Here is a 17,513-nt window from a genome sequence, read left to right as displayed (position 1 = left end):
TTATTCTTATATTTCAATTTTGGATGCAAATGGAAGCGTTAAGTGCAAAACGAAGTTAATTGGGCGATTCTAGACAGTTTCGACATTACTACATAATCTGGAAATAACTCTCTCATCCGAGCTCTGATGGAGATGATTCAAGATTCTATGGAATTAAAAGAAATCTTTATACAACTTTTATTTTTTAAATTTTGAGAAATACTGGCTTCATCTAGGTTGAAACCTGGCTTGAAGTTGCGGCAAGTGCATTGTGACCCAGACTGGATGCACGAAAAGAAAAACCCTAAACCGGGAGAAAGAGAGGGAATAAAAGGAGAAAATGAGTTCGGCGCCCCAGACTTCATTTTCTCTTCTCCATCTTTTCCTCTCTCTTTTCTCTAGTTTTTTCCTCCAGATTTCTTCATGGCCCTGCGTGGCTAAACTTTCAGACTTGGTCAAAGGAAACTAAAGCCTCGGTATCAATACAACTATGAGATCTGATTTATTTTCATCGTTCAATTTATGTTTTGAGTATTTGTTGTTCTTCTGAAATTTTTGTTCATGATTATCTCGTTTAATCCCAAAGAGGCCTACTAGTTTATTACTCGTTTCAATCTACCGCTAGGTTAGATGTCAAACCCATAATTGTTCGATCTCTCTAACCTATTAAGCAATCAAGATTTGATGATTTGCTGCGTCCGGAATTATTAGATCATGAGAAGAACGCTAGACTAAATTAAATGCAGCTGCTTGTGCTTGTGTTTTTTAGCTTCATCGATCTCTCTAATTCTTAAGGTTGCTGCTAGATTAAACCTTTAGCGCTTGTCTTGGTTTGTTTAGTAGTTAGGGTTAATTGGATCGTTTGTTTTCTAATTAACTACGAAAGGAGAGATAAGAAGATAGTTCCAACGGTGAATATTCAAGTACGAATTGACATATGATTGGCTCGATGATCAGTTGTGGATTCTAATGGTGGATGTTGACTTAGACCAAGGTTTGTTCTCTTAATTGATTTTGATTCTTTTAATTTGAATTATTTCTAAGTTGTTTTTTCTAAAAAGTGTTTTCGTCATACTCAACCGCCCCCCCCCCCCACCCCAATCCTTGTTCATTGTCCTCATATAAAGTGGTTCTTGCTAAGATATAAAGAACATGTGCTGGAATTAAATAGAAGATTTGAAGTTCAAGTGGGACCCACAAAGATACCACGAGCTGGTATCTCTATCTACATGTGCTGGAAGATCATGTGGGACCCACAAGATAAGACCAAGAACTGGCTCTCTAGCTTGATTCACATCCTTAAAGAAGGTGTTTGTAGTTGAGTTAAATTAGTCTCTTAAATAGATAATGTAATCTTATCATGATAGGCTTATCTTGGAGAGTTTTAGTTGGAATGTAATTAGGAGTCCTAAAATTACTTATACATGGACTTTATCACCTCCTCAACTATAAATAGAGGTGACTGTAATTCAGAATTCATCAAGCAAGTTTATTTTCTTTTCTTCTCTCTCGTGTGAAGTGTTCTCTCTATATTCTCTTTTATTTTCCTTCTCTTCTCTCTCTACCCGAGAGCTCTTCTCTTTTTCCTTTTTTCCTTTCTCTCTCCCCTTGCTCGAGGTATTATATATTGGATCCTAAATTCAACATATACGATGAAAGTCCCATACTTTTATTGGCCACATGTTAGGAATTAAATGCCCAAATTCCAAACTAACGAGAACAATAATAATAATCGCGAAAGAAAGGAAAAGCATGCACGAAAACATACAACAAGATTTATACAGGTTCGCCTCAAGGTGAAACTACGTCACGTCTTCCACCGCTACAATAATCCACTATGAAGATGAAATAGTTTACAAGAAAAATCGCACTTACAGGTGTGTCTCTAACCTCTCGGGCTGCAACTCGAGATGTTCCTCGGATTAAGATGATTAAACTCTAATAGTGGCGCCCCTCAATTACAAAGAGAAAATTAGGGCAACCGCGATACAAGAATAAAATTAGGGCATTAATTAGGCTCTACAACTTAACAATCTCCCACTTGGAGACTAATCCATCATCAATATCTCCTCTGTTGTAGCAACAACTTCTTAATCTTCAGAGAGAAGTCCAACTAATGTTGCACACAACTTTAGTTTCTCGATCGTAACAGTCTTTGTCAACATATCAGCCGGATTTTGACTCCCTTGAATCTTCTCAAGTGCTAAGACTCCATCCACCAAAGCCGATCTGATGAAGTAATACCACGCACTTGTTTGACCTTTATTCTGGCATGATAAATAGAATTCTTTGCTAAATGAATAGCACTCTGATTGTCATAATACCACACATTCTTCCCATGCTTGAAACCTAATTCTTCCCAGAAAGATTGCAACTATACCATCTCTTTGTTGGCTTCGGTCACGGCAGCATATTCTGCCTCAGTAGTGGAAAGAGCAACTATCTTTTGCAACTTAAAAACCCAACTAACTATTGTACCACCCAATGTGTATACATATCCAGTGGCACTCTTCTTGTCATCCATGTCTCTAGCCATGTCAGCATCTACATAACCATGTAATCCCAAGTCTGATTTTCTAAAATCTAAGGTTGAGTCTATAGTGCCTCTCAAGTACCTGAGAATCCACTTCACAACTTCTCAATGTTTTTTACCCGGATTACTCATATATCTGCTCACAACTCCCACTGCATGAGCTATGTCTGATCTAGTATACACCATGGCATACATGAGACTGCCAATAGAAGAAGCATAAGGCACATTGGCCATGTTGGCTCGGTCCTGCTCTGTAGAACGTAACTGCTTCTTAGATAGGCTAAAGTGACTAGCCAAAGGAGTACTCACTGGTTTTGCATCTTTCATGTTGAATCTACTCAACACCTTTCACATATTCTTCTTGTGATAATTTCAAGACATCAGTATCTCTAGTAATCCTCATCCCAATGATTTTTTTTTGGCAACACCCAAACCCTTCATTACAAACTTCTTCGACAACACCCATTTCAAATTATCTATTTCCTTTCTGCAAGTACCTGCTATCAATATGTCATCAACATATAGCAGTAGAATGATGTAGGAGTCATCAACCTTCTTCACATAACAGCAATGATCTGCCAGGCACCTCAAGAAACCATTACTACTCATAAAGGTGTCAAACTTCTTATATCATTGTCTTGGAGCTTTTTTAAGACCATACATGCTCTTTTGAAGTTTGCACACCATTTTCTCCTTTCCTTTTGCTTTGAAATCTTGTGGTTGCATCATGTAAATTTCTTCCTCCAAGTCACCATGAAGAAAGGCTATCTTTACATCCAACTATTCTAAGTGTAAGTCTTCATTTGCCACTAGTCCAAGAACCATTCTAATAGTAGTCAATTTCACTACTGCAAAGAAAATTTTAGTGTAGTCAATGCCTTCTTTTTTGTTGAAAACCCTTTACCACCAGTTTTGCCTTGTACTGCTTGTTGCCGTCATGTTCATCTTTCATTCGGTACACCCATTTATTCTGCAAGGCCTTCTTTCCTTTTAGTAGCTTGGTCAATTGTCATGTCTGATTGGATAACAATGAATTCATCTCATCCCGCATGGCCAACTCCCACTTGGTTGATTCATCAACTTGTACGACTTCCTCATAACTCTCTAGTTCACCTTTATCAGTTAACAAAATATAATTAAGTGCAGGGTAGTACCTTGTGGTGGTCTGCTAGTTCTGGTAGATCTCCAGAGTTCAATCACAGAAATGTTCTAATTTAATTCTAGGTATATGTTCTCCTGGTCTTTCTGAGCAATATTTTCCATCTCAATAGTTGGAATATCTCTCAACTGAATCACTTCAGACTTCTTGTCTTCATCACTTGTGCTCTTAAACTCTATTCTCAACCTATCTTTAAACACGGCACCTTCATTGAAGACCACGTGCCTGCTCCTGATAACCTTACGACTTTGGTTATCCCAAAAGCGATAACCAAACTCAATACCACCGTAGCCAATAAAGAAACATAACTTAGATTTAGCATCAAGTTTATTTCTAGCAACAAAATCAATATGAATATAAGAAACACAACCAAAAACTTTCAAGAAATAAAGATTTGCCTCTTTGTCGCTCCAGACCTCTTCTGGTATTTTGCAATCCAATGGTATTGAGGGACCTATATTGATCAAATAGGCAACAGTACTAATAGCCTTGAACCAAAACATCTTTGGCAATTCTGCATGTAATCTCATGCTCCTAACACTCTCATTCAAAGTTCTGTTCATCCTCTTAGCTACACCATTTTGTTGAAGTTTTCCAGGAATGGTCTTCTTCATCTTGATTTCATTATTAGCACAGTACCGCTTGAAATCATCATCTATGTATTCTCCCCCATTATCTGACCGTAGGCCCTGCGCCTTCAAATTTGTCTCATTCTCAACCATTGTTCTCCATCACTTGAAGGTATCAAAGACATCAGATTTTTTTTCAGGAGATAAACTAATACCTTTCTGCTTGCATCATCAATAAATATCACATAGTAATTAGAACCACCAAGGGAAGTAACAGTTGAAGGCCCCCACACATCAGTGTGAACCAACTCCAATTTTGTTGTCTTTTGTTCCTTTCCGGTCTTAGAAAATCTGACCCTTCTCTACTGGCCAAAAATAAAGCCTTCACAAATTGTTGTCTATAGTTTTCAACCCTGGTAACTTCCCTTTGGATTGAAGCATTTCATTCCCTTCTCACTCATGTGATCGAGCCTATAATCCACAAGTCAGAATCAGTAACAGCATTAGCAATTGCAACTGTCTCTGCAACTGGAAGTGATGTAAAGAATTCCAATTTTAACTCCCCGTTCAACAAACATTGATCCCTCTGTGACTTTCCAGTTAGTACCATTAAAAGTCACATTATGACCTTCGTCATCAAGTTGCCCTACTGAGATCATATTACGCATCAATTTTGGTACATGTCTCACCTTGTGAATTTTCCACACTGATCCGTTTGACATCCTCAAACTGACATTAACAATACCGACAATATCCAAAGGTTCTTCATCAGCAAGATACACCTTCACTTGATCTATAGCAACATAATTCCCCGTGATCACATGATGTACGGTGCTATGAAAAGAAGCTCCTGAATCTAACACCCAAGAGTCAATAGGGTTATCAACCGACAAGAGTAAAGCATCTTTTAACTCTTTAGTCACCGTATTTGTAGCATTCTTTTTTTATCCTTCTTCAGTGCTTTGTAGTTCATCTTTATGTGACCAGACTTGACACAATTCCAGCATTCCACATTCCTTCTGAATTTGGACTTGCTTCTACGATTCCTTGACTTCCCTCTACCATTGCCCTTGTAAGAATTTCTCTCGAAGTTTTTGGCCCTAGTATTGACACTGAGGGCAGAATTAGATGTTGACGATTCTCCGAAGTCCTTTCTACGAACTTCCTCAGCGAGAATGGTATCCCGAACATCATGAAAGGTCAACTTCCTGTTGCCTACATAGTTGCTTACCGCAGCCCTCATAGGCTCCCAACAATTTGGTAGAGACGCCAAAAGAATTAAAGCACAAACTCATAATCAAATTTAATTTGAACGGATGTCAATTGTTTGACAATTATGCTAAACTCATTCAAATGCAATGCAACTGATGTATTTTCTATCATCTTTAAATTGAAGAGTTTTTTCATGAGATGTACTTTATTATTTATGGAAGGTTTCTCATACATGTTAGACAAAATCTTCATCATCCCCATTGTGGTTTTATCTGACGCTACATTGTGAGCAACATTCTTCGATAGTGTTAACCGGACTACTCCCAACATTTGTCTATCGAGGAGATTTCACTCATCATCTTTCATACCTTCTGGTTTCATATCCAGAAGGGGTGCGTACAACTTTTTATTGTATATATAATCTTCGATTTGTATCCTCCATATCGCAAAATTCATACCAAAAAATTTGTTGATCCCTAATGTCGATCCTTCTTCACTAGCCATTGCTCTCAATCATGAACCAAAACTCTGATACCACTTGTTAGGAATTAAATCCCTAATTCCTAATTAACGAGAAAAATAATAATAATCGTGGAAGAATGGAAAAACATGCACAAAAAAAAATAAGATTTATACAGGTTTGTCTCAAGGTGAGACTACGTCTTGTCTTCAACCACTGCAGTAATCCCCTATGAAGATGAAATAGTTTACAAGAGAAATCACACACTTACAAGTGTTTCTCTCTAACCTCTCGAGATGCTCCTCGGATTAAGATGATTAAACCCTAATAGCGATGTCCCTCAATTATAAAGAGAAACTTAGGGCAACTGTGATACAAGAGTAAAATTAGAGCGTTAATAGGCTCCACAACTGAACACCGCATATCATCCTTACTGCATGTTTTCTTATAAATAGGCTACCCTCTCTCGTTCTCTGTCATAAACCCCCATATTCCTTATTTCTTCCACATGGTGATCCTTTTTCACTTCCCTTGAAAGTCTTCGGTTGTACATGCCTTGTTCATATTACCTCCCCACAACATAGTAAACTTGATCCAAAATCTATCAAGTGTATATTCTTAGGATATTCTCGCATGATGAAGGGTTATATTTGTTACAATCCCCCTCTCCAAAGATTACTTGTGTCCAGGGATGTAACTTTTTTTGAATACTCTTCATACTACTCTAACAATGCTCCTCTAGGTCTCTCTTTTATACCAGCCTCTCCTCGACTGGTTGTGCCACGTGCTATGGAAATAGTACAACCTCCTGAAGCGTTGACTAACAACACACTTGTGGATTTTGGGGATCCCATCGAGGTAAGTCCACCTTCACCTATTCTTTTTTACCATAATACGATACTCGACCCATTGCCTTAAGAAAAGAACCCAGAACTTGCACTATGCCCTCAACTTCTCACCCCATATCCAATTTTGTGTCTCACAATCGTCTATCCTCTTCATGTTGTCAATTTCTTGCATCTATCTCTTCCATCTCAGTCTCATAGTCCTATTAAGAGGCTCTAAAACATCTAGGGTGGAAAGCAGCAATGGACAAAGAAATGCAGGCACTCAATGAGAATTATACATGGGTTCTAGTTCCTCTTTCATCAGATTAAAAACTTGTCGGTTGTAAGTGGATCTTTACTATTAAACACAATCCGGATATTGTACAATGGTTGAAGGGAACTTGGTTACATAGAGAAGCAATAAGCATAATGTAGTTGCATGGTCTAGTGTAAAAGCAGAATACAGGACCGTGGCACACACAGTTAGTGAGCTTTTATGGATTAGATCCCTTCTCACTTAACTGGGATTCTATAAAGAAGCCCCTATGGATCTACATTGCAATAATCATGTGGCAATACATATCACCTCAAATATGGTCCTCCATGAGAGAACAAAGTACATTGAAGTAGACTGTCATTTTATACGAGAGAAATTCCAAGCCGACATATTATCTCTCAAACATATCTCCTCACAAGGGCAAGTTGCAGACATTCTTACCAAACCAGTCACTCATAAGATCTTGTCCACCATCTGCAACAAGTTGGGCATTTACAACATTTTCTCACCCCCAGTTTGAGGGGGAGTGTTACAAGGTGGGACCTACCATGATCACACGAGTTGGTGGGACCCACCATGATCACGTGAGGTGGCATGATGAGTCTCACAATAAGAAGTTTTACAGAGCCAAAATTATTTTTAAAGCAGGTCTCACAGAAGAGTTACAATTTAAAAGTGTTTTAGTTATGTTAGTCTTCTATTTATAATGATTTATTTAATTATGCTACAACTTAGCTTTAAGTGTTAGAGTTTGGGTGTAATTGGGACAAGGGTAGTTTAATTGTAATTGGACTCTACTACTTTCCTCTATTATAAATAGGGGTTCATGTATTATGATTACATCAAGTCAATGAAGTTCTCTACTTCTCAACTCGTGAAGAATCTCTCTCTACCCTAAACTTTTTTTCTCTTTTTCTCTTCTCTCTTCTCTACCCGAGTTCTCTCTCTCTCTCTTTGCTCTTTTTCTTCTCCCTCTCTCATCTTGCTCAAGGTTTCAATCATGGGTTCCTAAATTCAACAACTTTGTATTCCATGAAAGGTACGATACACAAGTAGTTAACCAAACCTTTAAAATGGGAAGAGTGGACAAGGGTAACGTAGGAACTCAAGGAATATAATTATAGACAAAGTGAAACAAAAGTTATTGAATGTTATACTAATAATTTGTTTAACTATGAACAAATAACTACATTCTAATGGCTATTTTTGATGTCAGCCCATGACATTTCAAGAGAAAGAATTAAATCCATGAAAAACAAATAATTGCACATTTATTACAAGGAAAAGAGAGAGAATGATGATTATGACATTGCAAGGGAAAAAAACATAAAGAGACAGAAAGAAAATAAAAATAAAAACTAAATTAAAAATAAATAAGAAAATAACTGGAAGATCCTACACTCTAAAGAGCAAATTGAATTATTATATTCTAGTTTTCTTGAGATGTTACAAGTGTTAGGTCCTACAAAGATAAACCTCAAGGAAGGGTGAATAGGTTTATCAAAATTTTAGTTGCTAATTCAAACCCTAACTCAATCCAAAAGCAATTTAAACAATAAACAAAGCAAACAACACTATTAATCATCAATATACTAGTATTTTTACATCCAATTCAAAGTGTTTGCACCTCAGAGTTGAGTTCACTAAGTCAAAAGCTAAACGATATCTACAATAGTAGGTCTAAGGCACATGTCCTACACAGAACTTACAGTTAGTAGCCAATAGGTGCAAGAACCTACAGCCTCAAAGGGATTTTCAACAACTACTAATCAACTTGTCCAAGTTTTGATTGGTTTCCAATTACAAAGGTTACTTGCTTCTCAAAGCTCAATAATATCTCTTAATAGGAAGATATTATAATAAATTAAACATAAAAGATTACACTCAATCCTATGTTGAATTTACCCATATCTTCAGTAGCTAAATGAATTACTAATTTGTAGTAAAATAATGAGTTTCTAATTTGAAAATAAAACATTACAACGAGGACTACAAATTTGGTTTTGTATGGAAGTCAATCGAATAAGCACTCAAGGTGAAAATGGTTGGACCAAAGATGATTTTAAAATCCCTTGGCAAACGTTCAATAATAGGAGATCTAAGTATTCAATCAAGATTTTAAAAAAAAATTATAGAAATGCTTAGCTCAATGGTGAAATGTATCAAAGTTGACTTCATTTTTCGAAATTGTAAGTGACAGCTTAGGAGGCTTAGAATTCACTGTATCAAGAGATGTAGAATATTTGGAGTGTGTTTCAGTTAACATGAATGCTCTCCTATGTTTAAAAAATAGTTGTTATGGCCAAAAATGTTTTTTTATTAAACACAATAGTAGGTCATATTCAACATCTGGAGACCTATAGCACACAAATATGGGATTGAAAAATATAACAATTTGAATTTATAGTAAGTTACATGTGGCCAACTACATTGAATGTAATCAAACTTGATACATAAAGTTCAACTACTTTTGGCTTTCAGGGGCTTGATGTAGTAAACAACATGTCATGTATTCGACTACTATCTTGGCCTTGTGAAAGTGGTCAACTACTGCCTATGTAGTTGACTCCTTGAAAATTTTAGCCAACTGCATTTCCTAGTGCAATCTACTATATTTGGCTTTCCATTAACCAATAGGACTTCCTCTTACCAATGTAATCGGCTATTTTTGGCTATTTGACAAAAATGCCCTCCTTTTTGGCAAAATTTCAACTTGCATTCTATGATTAAAATCCTTGGTTTGTTATCAGAAGAAATGTACTCTTAACAACCTTGTATTCAAGTTGAGTACCAAAGATCCCAAGGGAGATCTAGTATTAATACAACCAAAGGAGACCCAGTTTAGGGAATTACTAGTATTGGTAGATGAACTAAGGAATGTTTTAAAAAAAAAAAAAAGAGAGAACAAGAAAGTTAGTGTGCAACTCATTAAGTTGGAAAACAAAATTGAATCCTAGAAATATGAGAGTCCCTAAAATTGGAAGATTCTTGGAAAGAAAATGGCAAACTCAGTTCTGAATGTAAATTCCTTGATATCTAGTACTCATCAACCTACTACAAGTTGAGCAATAAATATGATAAAAAAAAAAAAAAAATGTGTAAGAACACTAGTGCTCCAAGAAAAAATAAGTTGTTGAACTGTTCTTATAAATGGTTGGCTGAAAGATAAGCCTTAAGACTTTTCCCATGCCTTTGAGAAATTGACTCTAAGGAAGTCTATCCTCCATGACTAACCTGAAAGAGAGAATGAGAAAAAAAAAAATTAAGGGCGCTCATAGGACCACTGCGAGGACCACAATGATGTTCTTTCATAATGGTATGTGCTACTATTGTCACTAGTTAGTACACATAAGTGAATGGGTAACAAATGGAATAACTAAGGAGTTTTTCATTACTCATTCCAAAATCTATCTAGTATTTTTTAAAAATATATATAAAATAACATAAAAAACACTAAAAAATATGTACAATAATTAAGTAAATCTCTCATGAATGTTGAAGCTTGAAAGAAGAAGGAGCGAGAAGAAGTGAAGCAAGCTTGTTAGCTCTGTGTCTGCACATCTGTGTTGGAGTTTTCAAGTGAGGTCAGTCGGAAAGATGTTAAAAAGACCATCTGTAGTGGAAGGAAAGAATCGATAAGAGTCTTTGAAACTGCTCGGTTCTAACTGTAGTACGCTCGGCAAGAAGGAAGACGATCGGAAAGGATTCACAAAATCAATAGCAACACTGGTTCATATTTGATAAGTTAAGCTTGCGAGTGAACGGTGCAAAGGATTCCCTGCTCATAGTCACGGCTCACGAGCCACACGAAATTCGAAAAGCAAGCAATCCGAAAATCTAATCAAAAGAAAAGTGAGTGTATAGGTAATTTCAATCATGTAATAGAGAACCACTTTTATTACATTCTTCATCTTTTAGTTTGCCCCAACCCCACCCAATCTTCTTCGCTCTTCTCCTACCTTTGGATGCAATATTTCACCCTCTCCGTGGGTTTTTCAAGGTTTTCCTGCAATTCTGATCAATTTTCAGAAACCTCTAACACCATGTACTATTGGAAAAGACATTATTTTTTTTAACAGACAACAACATTCTATATCCCAGTGAAACTTTTAACACATCTTCCTCACACAGAAAGCCAACTTCTATATCACCCTTCACCACCAAGCCAAAAAGCCCAATCTTGTAGTGGGCTCTGTCATTGAACTCACATTGTCTATTTGACTCTTAAGGCCAGAGAACTGGAATTCCAATGGGTACTTCAAATTGGATGATGCAGGAACCACATTCATACTGCACATAAATAGATACCCAGCTTTTCTAGTACAAAGAATCTTCTTTAGAAGGCAGTACAGTAAATTTAGTCCCCAGCCAACTCAATTCACTGGATGGTGATTAGTATTGGATGTTCAGAATTATGAAGGACCAGAGATTTCTTTTGCACATATGAACCATGCAGTCAGAAAAGAAAGAAAAAAAAAGCACAAGAATAGAAATGCATAAGAAAATGTCGTAGTTGAATTGAAAATTTGAAGAGCTCATTCCTATACCCATGTGTCTGAAGTAGAGTACATGAAAGGAGTAGAAGTTATACAAGTCGATCAACAATCACGTTAGTGCTCATTTCTATATCCATGTGTCTGAAGTAGAGTACATGAAAGGTGTAGAAGTTATACAAGTCGATCAACAATCACGTTACTGCTCAAAAGAATCAGAGTCACTTTAAAAAATACAGTTTCTTTTTCTTGAAACAGAGGATGTGGCCTGTGAATTACAAAGGGAGAGGATAGAGAAGCCTGAAGGGCTTGATATTACCTATCGCACCCAGTCTCTAGCAAGTAGCAGAAGTTTCAGCATCAGAGCTATGTATCCAGTTATGTAAATGCAAACAAGTTCTCAAATGGAAAACCACAAAAGCCTGAAGAACATTTGGTCAATGGATAAGAAGAAAGCTGAACAATCTAAAACCGTATAATGGACCTTCAATTTTTTGGCTGAATAATTTGACATCCTTTGCTTTATCCTGTCAAAACCATAATAAACTTAGGAAAAGTAGTACTCAACAACCCATAATAGCACAATTGTAAACAAACACACCAACATGCTCCTTGACGGCAAGGACTTTCCACGCGAGGGTCCCTCCCTCACTCCCCTCCTCAGGACACCACGAATTAAGAACAATGCTGTCACCCTCTGGTCCTCTCTGCCCTCCCACAACTAGCAGCTCCTTTCCAAAGGCCTTAAATGCCAGACCCCATCCATTCGATGAGTCAGCCCTCACAGGCAACCTTCCCAACACAACCCAACTGTTTTTCTCCTTATCGTACTTCTTTACCATGTTTGTTACATATTCAACTGCATATAGCTCGTTATCCACAACTGCCACAAGGGGAGGTGCTTGTGCTGCTCTATTAACGTTAGGGTACATACCCTCAATCTTCCTCCATGTCTTCGTCTGAAGATTGTATTCCTCTCCACAAGTCAAGGAAACAGCTGGACCTGACATGCCCCCAATGACATAGAACTTTCCATCCATGAAAAAACCAGAACAAAGCTTACGGGGAGAATGCATATTGGGCAGGAGCTCCCACGCACGTGTCTCAGAATTATATAGCTCTGCAGATTTCAACACAACCCCACTCTTATCACTCCCACCAGCAACAATGGCAACTGAACCAAAGCTACCTGAAGCAAATAAACAGCGAGGAAGATTCATCCCTGAACACTTCATCCAATTCTGACTCACAAAACTGTACCTCCATATAGCTAGATCCAACAACTCGCGGCCAAAGACCAATAATTCGTTGCCAACGGCTAAAGATTCCTTATCAGCATATTGAAAGCACTTATCACAAGGGATTTCAGGCAAAGTCATCCATTTCTTTCGCACGGGATCAAAGGACTCCCAGCCACGGGGGTCACAGACTAGATAGACCCAATGTTCAGCAATACCCATTTGCTTCCTCAAGCCAAACAGATAGCCACTTGAGATAAGAGACTTGAATCTTGTATTGAGGCAAGCAAGGGAGGCATAATCCGATCTAGATACCCAAGCAAGGCAGTTCAAAGAAATATCATCATGAAGACCAGGGAAGAGAGAATCACATGAACCACGACAACGGCGGCCATCATCATCTCCTCCATTTGATCTCATTTTTAGAATAAGAGATTTTCCTTCTTCCTCTGATGAATTCTCTAAGCTTGAGTTAATCATAGTACCAACATGATAGAACAGCTTTTCTGATCTAGCAGTTTCTAGAAGCATGCTATCCAATCCTTCACTCAGAAGGTCAAATTATTATCTGCCACCCACAATCGTTTTTCAGGTGAGAAAGGTAGACTGAAAATTCATCTGTTGCAGCTCCGGATCATGCTCAAAGAAATTAGCAGTCTTCCATTTATTGGCACCATAAGATAAATGCTCCGTCTATCACTCCCTCTTCGAGACTCAAGTTCAAATTATGATCTAAAAGCTTCCTCTTTCATATAAATACCCAGATCTGATGGATTTACAAGATAGAGTCCCACTCAATCTGGAAAACAAGACTGCAATATGTCTCCATATAGTCAAACTATGTATTATTGGTCGAAGGAAAATTCAGGCCATTGAATCCAAATAATCTAGACAAGAGAAATCGGGTCTTAAACCCAAATTCTAAGGCTATAATTTCCGATGAAAGACAACAATATAGCATTTGCGCAATAGCATCGCAAGAGTTCGATATCCAGGAGACATCTCAATCCAGACGAGCTCAAAACTAAGAATGAATGAACGAAATGGAAGCGTGTGGATTGCAAAAAACAGAAGAATGGCGTCCTCAGGCCGGAAGAGCAAGACTTCTTACCAAAATATCCGTCTTTTGCAGCACGATCTCGAAGGAAAGATCCTCAAACCAAATCTAGAAAAAGTCAGATCCTAATCCGACCGGCAGCGTCCCTACTTATAGTTGCACATGTCAGAATCCATCGACGAGAGTCACTTCCTGCCGAAATCGCAACAAGCCCTTGTTAACAATTTCAATTTTGAAGAAGATGGTATATAAAACAACACAGCAACAAGGCGGCAACCGACGAGGAGAAGAAGCAGAAACTTTCCAACGCAAATCTAACGAATAAACGACAAAAGATTGCACATTACAAACCCAGAACCAATACCTCGTCGTGAATCTGATGTACTGATCGGAATTCCTTTCTCACTTCCGCAGAGGAGAGCGTTTCATGGGCAAGTTCTCGCCGGGTTCCTTCCCGTGGTTTTTCAGTTGGAAGGAATGACGAGGAGGAGAAGAGAACGAAAAGAGCTCTGTATTCCCTCGCTCGCTCGGACTACTGACTAGGCTCCTTTGTTTTTCCTTTTTCCTGTTTATTTAATCCGTCTTCGCTGTTGGTTCCTGGCTTCCTGCTCTCTTCCACCTCTCCAAGGCGTGACAAATCGCCACTCGGCCGAGTCATTCCCGATAACTCGAGCTACAGAAGAGTGAAGATCGGTCGGACTCGACTCTGTCTTACCAGGCAGCTTAGAGACAGGTAACATTGAAGAACTTAATTAAGCTTAAATTTGAAGAGATTTGGAGACCCAATACATAGAAGCGCATGCTCGAGGAAATGGCGGATTAAAATAATCCAGAAAGCTTAAAACTTTTACTCCTCTCATGAATTTACCCGAGTTAAGAGCCGAATACATGGCCTTACAACAGATAAGGCTCACCTGTATCATGAATTTTTGTCCTTTGCTTGCTTCAGACATTTTTGCCGTTTCGGCAAACTGGAATACAAACAAATCCACGATCAGCTGACCCTAGCAAACAGATTAAAAGAGACATTCTTCTTTTATTTCTTTCTACACATCCATCGAGCAATTACTGCCCGGAATGAAAAACAAATCTTTAGACATTAATAGCTCAGTGCTGAGAAACCTGCAAGTTCCGAAATGATTCGAGTTGTTCAAGGTGGGAGAGAAAGAGAGAGAGAGAGAGTGAGCTGGTAGCTGCACTGACTGAGTTGAATCAACTAGAAAATAATTTCCTTTCGATCGACCGCTGTACGGGTACCAGATCATGAGGGGACTTAACCAAAGCCGTCCCTGCAAGTATCTTATTCGCCAAATTATACAGGACCCATCGTGGGTCAGGTCACATCAGGAATATCAATGGCTTTTCATCCTATTTTTTTTCTTTTTTCCTTTTTCTCTTCCTGCTGCTCAAGAGAAACCCTCCTCTTTAGATGAGAGCGACACAAAGTCGGAAAGCCGAACCACCATGTTTCTTAATCTAATCTCTCAAGACTTACTCTCTTTAGTTAGTGTTTCAGAAAATTTGTCCTAATTTCGGTAAATTGATCCAACTTTTTAACTGCAGACATTGAAGCTTTTAGTTTTTATTCTCGCTGCTAGCAAACACGTGATTGGTTTTTTATAAACCTTCAGAATTATTAGACGATTTGTATAATGAGGGTTCTCGGTTCTGTCTTGGAAGAAAACAAAAAACTACAAGAGGACAAGCATGGAGCCTGAGGATAACCCAAAGCTAATCACTTTTTTAATCTTGTAGTTGAGGCAGTTGAAGATGATAACCCCAAGCCAAGCAAAGAGTCAGCAAAGTGTTGCTTTGAGCTTTTTCTTCTTTGTTGGGTAGGTTGACATCGGTGTCTTCCTATTCAAAAGTTGTTCTCTACTCTTGGATCCGTCTTCCTGGGTGAGTGAAACAAACAAATTTTGGCTGCGATTGGGAATTTGATGTCTTACAGCAGCTGTGCGGGCTGAGATAGAGAAACGAAGAGTTGCAGTCGACGAAGAAGCTAGGGAGGATAAGTTTCTGGGCAGGTCTTCAAACTGCAAACACGAACGGATCCGATGTTATCGAAAAATACATTGATCCGCAGGGGCAAAGTGGCATTGGAAACAATATTCGTTCCTTTTTATCATAAAAAGAAGGAAAACAGTAAAACAGACCAGAACCATCATCTCATCAGCAAACAGCAGAAGATAATCTTAACAAATCATCCTTTTTCAGAAAAATGGTGCGCGAAATTATACCTTGTCGACTGCAAGCACAGTAAATCAAATGAATGAACCGAATAAAGAAGACAAATTTTAGCAGAGTAAGAAAATAATAAAACTCCGTTTCCTTCTGGGTATATTATAACTCGAACCGGGAAGTCTTATCTGCATAGCTTTCAGGGGTTTACAAGTAAAAAGAGGGGGGGAAACTATAAAAATACACAAGCAAAGACAGTTCGCAGTGCTTCTTTTGGCTCCTACCCTTAAAAAGCAGCAGTATTATAATCAGATTAGCGGCTTCGAAAGAAAGAAGAAAAGGTGGGTGGCAAAACCTCAAGGAAAGGGGCTTGTAAGATAAGGACGGACTGGAGTAAACAACATTATCTTCCTCGCACCTTCGTTAATTTACAGCAGACGCTCGATCAACCCTAACTATGAAGTGGTGAACGGACAGCGCAAAACGAGAGGAAGTGATACAAATTAAAGAGGGTGGTACAGAAGATTCAAATAGGATACCGTGAAATCACAACTCCTTGATGGGGGTTGACCGCAACGAATGTACAAACAGAAGTTATCAGAAATCAGAATCATTGCGATAGGACTCGGGGGTCTCCTCCGCCTCCGCATCCCTGGATAGCACCACTTCAAATTGCCCCACAGGGAAACGATGATCAACAAAGCGTTAAAGGCTAAACCTCAATGGAAGTAAAAAGAAAAACAACGGCCTATTAGCTCAGTTGGTTAGAGCGTCGTGCTAATAACGCGAAGGTCGCAGGTTCGAAACCTGCATAGGCCAAATTTTTTCTTTTCCACTGTTTGTTACCTAAAAACAAAAGAGGGCACACTAGCTCAATAACTAGCCGTATTTTGCTCTAATCGAGAACTTCATGTTTCAAATCTACTTAAACTTCAACATATTTTAAGTATAATTCCAATGGGAAATAAATTTTTAAATTATAAAAAAAATAATTTTGCTAATATTATTCAACTCTTGTTACGAATTTCTTCTATTATAATGGGATTTCCTCAAACAAAAAGTTTTAGAGCCTAAGAAATAGGAGGTCATGATTTGTCTTCGAAGTCGAACCTATTTAACTCAATGTGAATATGTTTTATTCAAGAGACCAATTATAATTTCTTGTTTTATATATTTTTCTTTATTTTTGTTTACCGAAATTTCGGCCCCTTCTATATATTTTTAGCTAGCTACCCACCTATTTAAACTTGAAGGATTGGATATATATATATATATAAGTATTTTGAATCATGTTGTAATTTATTTTAAAAAAAAAATCTGATTAGCCTTGTTTAAGCAAAGTTAGCAAACTTCAACTTCATTATAACTTACCTCATTTCACATAAGAAGCTTACCACAGTCACCATGACCCTTTTTAAAAGCATTTTATAGTTTGGAATCATTTTTGGAGGTTGATCCGAGGATATGAAGCTCAATCCATCAAGTCAAAAATTTTAATTTTTCTTAACTAAAATTTGTATTGAGTATG

At 37.9% G+C, this 17,513-nt stretch overlaps 1 protein-coding gene and 1 non-coding gene across 3 annotated transcripts; one reads left to right on the top strand and one right to left on the bottom strand.

Annotated features, from left to right (window-relative positions):
- Nucleotides 1-11,569: 11,569 nt before the first annotated feature.
- LOC137959740 (F-box/kelch-repeat protein At5g60570-like) lies at nt 11,570-14,331 on the bottom strand. 2 transcript variants are annotated; one of them, XM_068807088.1, is made up of 3 exons: nt 14,169-14,331; nt 13,859-13,996; nt 11,570-13,559 (listed from the first exon to the last, which is right to left on the bottom strand). In XM_068807088.1, the coding sequence occupies exon 3, from the start codon at nt 13,276-13,278 to the stop codon at nt 12,073-12,075; it is 1,206 nt and encodes a 401-aa protein (XP_068663189.1). In that variant the 5' UTR covers nt 13,279-13,559; nt 13,859-13,996; nt 14,169-14,331; the 3' UTR covers nt 11,570-12,072. The 2 variants fall into 2 exon arrangements, with proteins under 2 accessions (XP_068663189.1, XP_068663182.1); XM_068807081.1 differs by having other exon boundaries at nt 11,570-13,996.
- A 2,399-nt stretch (nt 14,332-16,730) lies between these two features.
- Nucleotides 16,731-16,804, top strand: TRNAI-AAU (transfer RNA isoleucine (anticodon AAU)). Its single transcript has one exon. It is a non-coding gene; the product is annotated as a tRNA-Ile (tRNA).
- Nucleotides 16,805-17,513: the final 709 nt, after the last annotated feature.

This window comes from Aristolochia californica, unplaced genomic scaffold (genome assembly GCF_029961685.1).
Source record: "Aristolochia californica isolate CCGP_79_NKW_82.1479 unplaced genomic scaffold, dmAriCali1.0.hap1 SCAF_1, whole genome shotgun sequence".
Taxonomy (NCBI): domain Eukaryota; kingdom Viridiplantae; phylum Streptophyta; class Magnoliopsida; order Piperales; family Aristolochiaceae; genus Aristolochia; species Aristolochia californica.
This window is presented reverse-complemented; position numbering and strand designations above follow the sequence as displayed.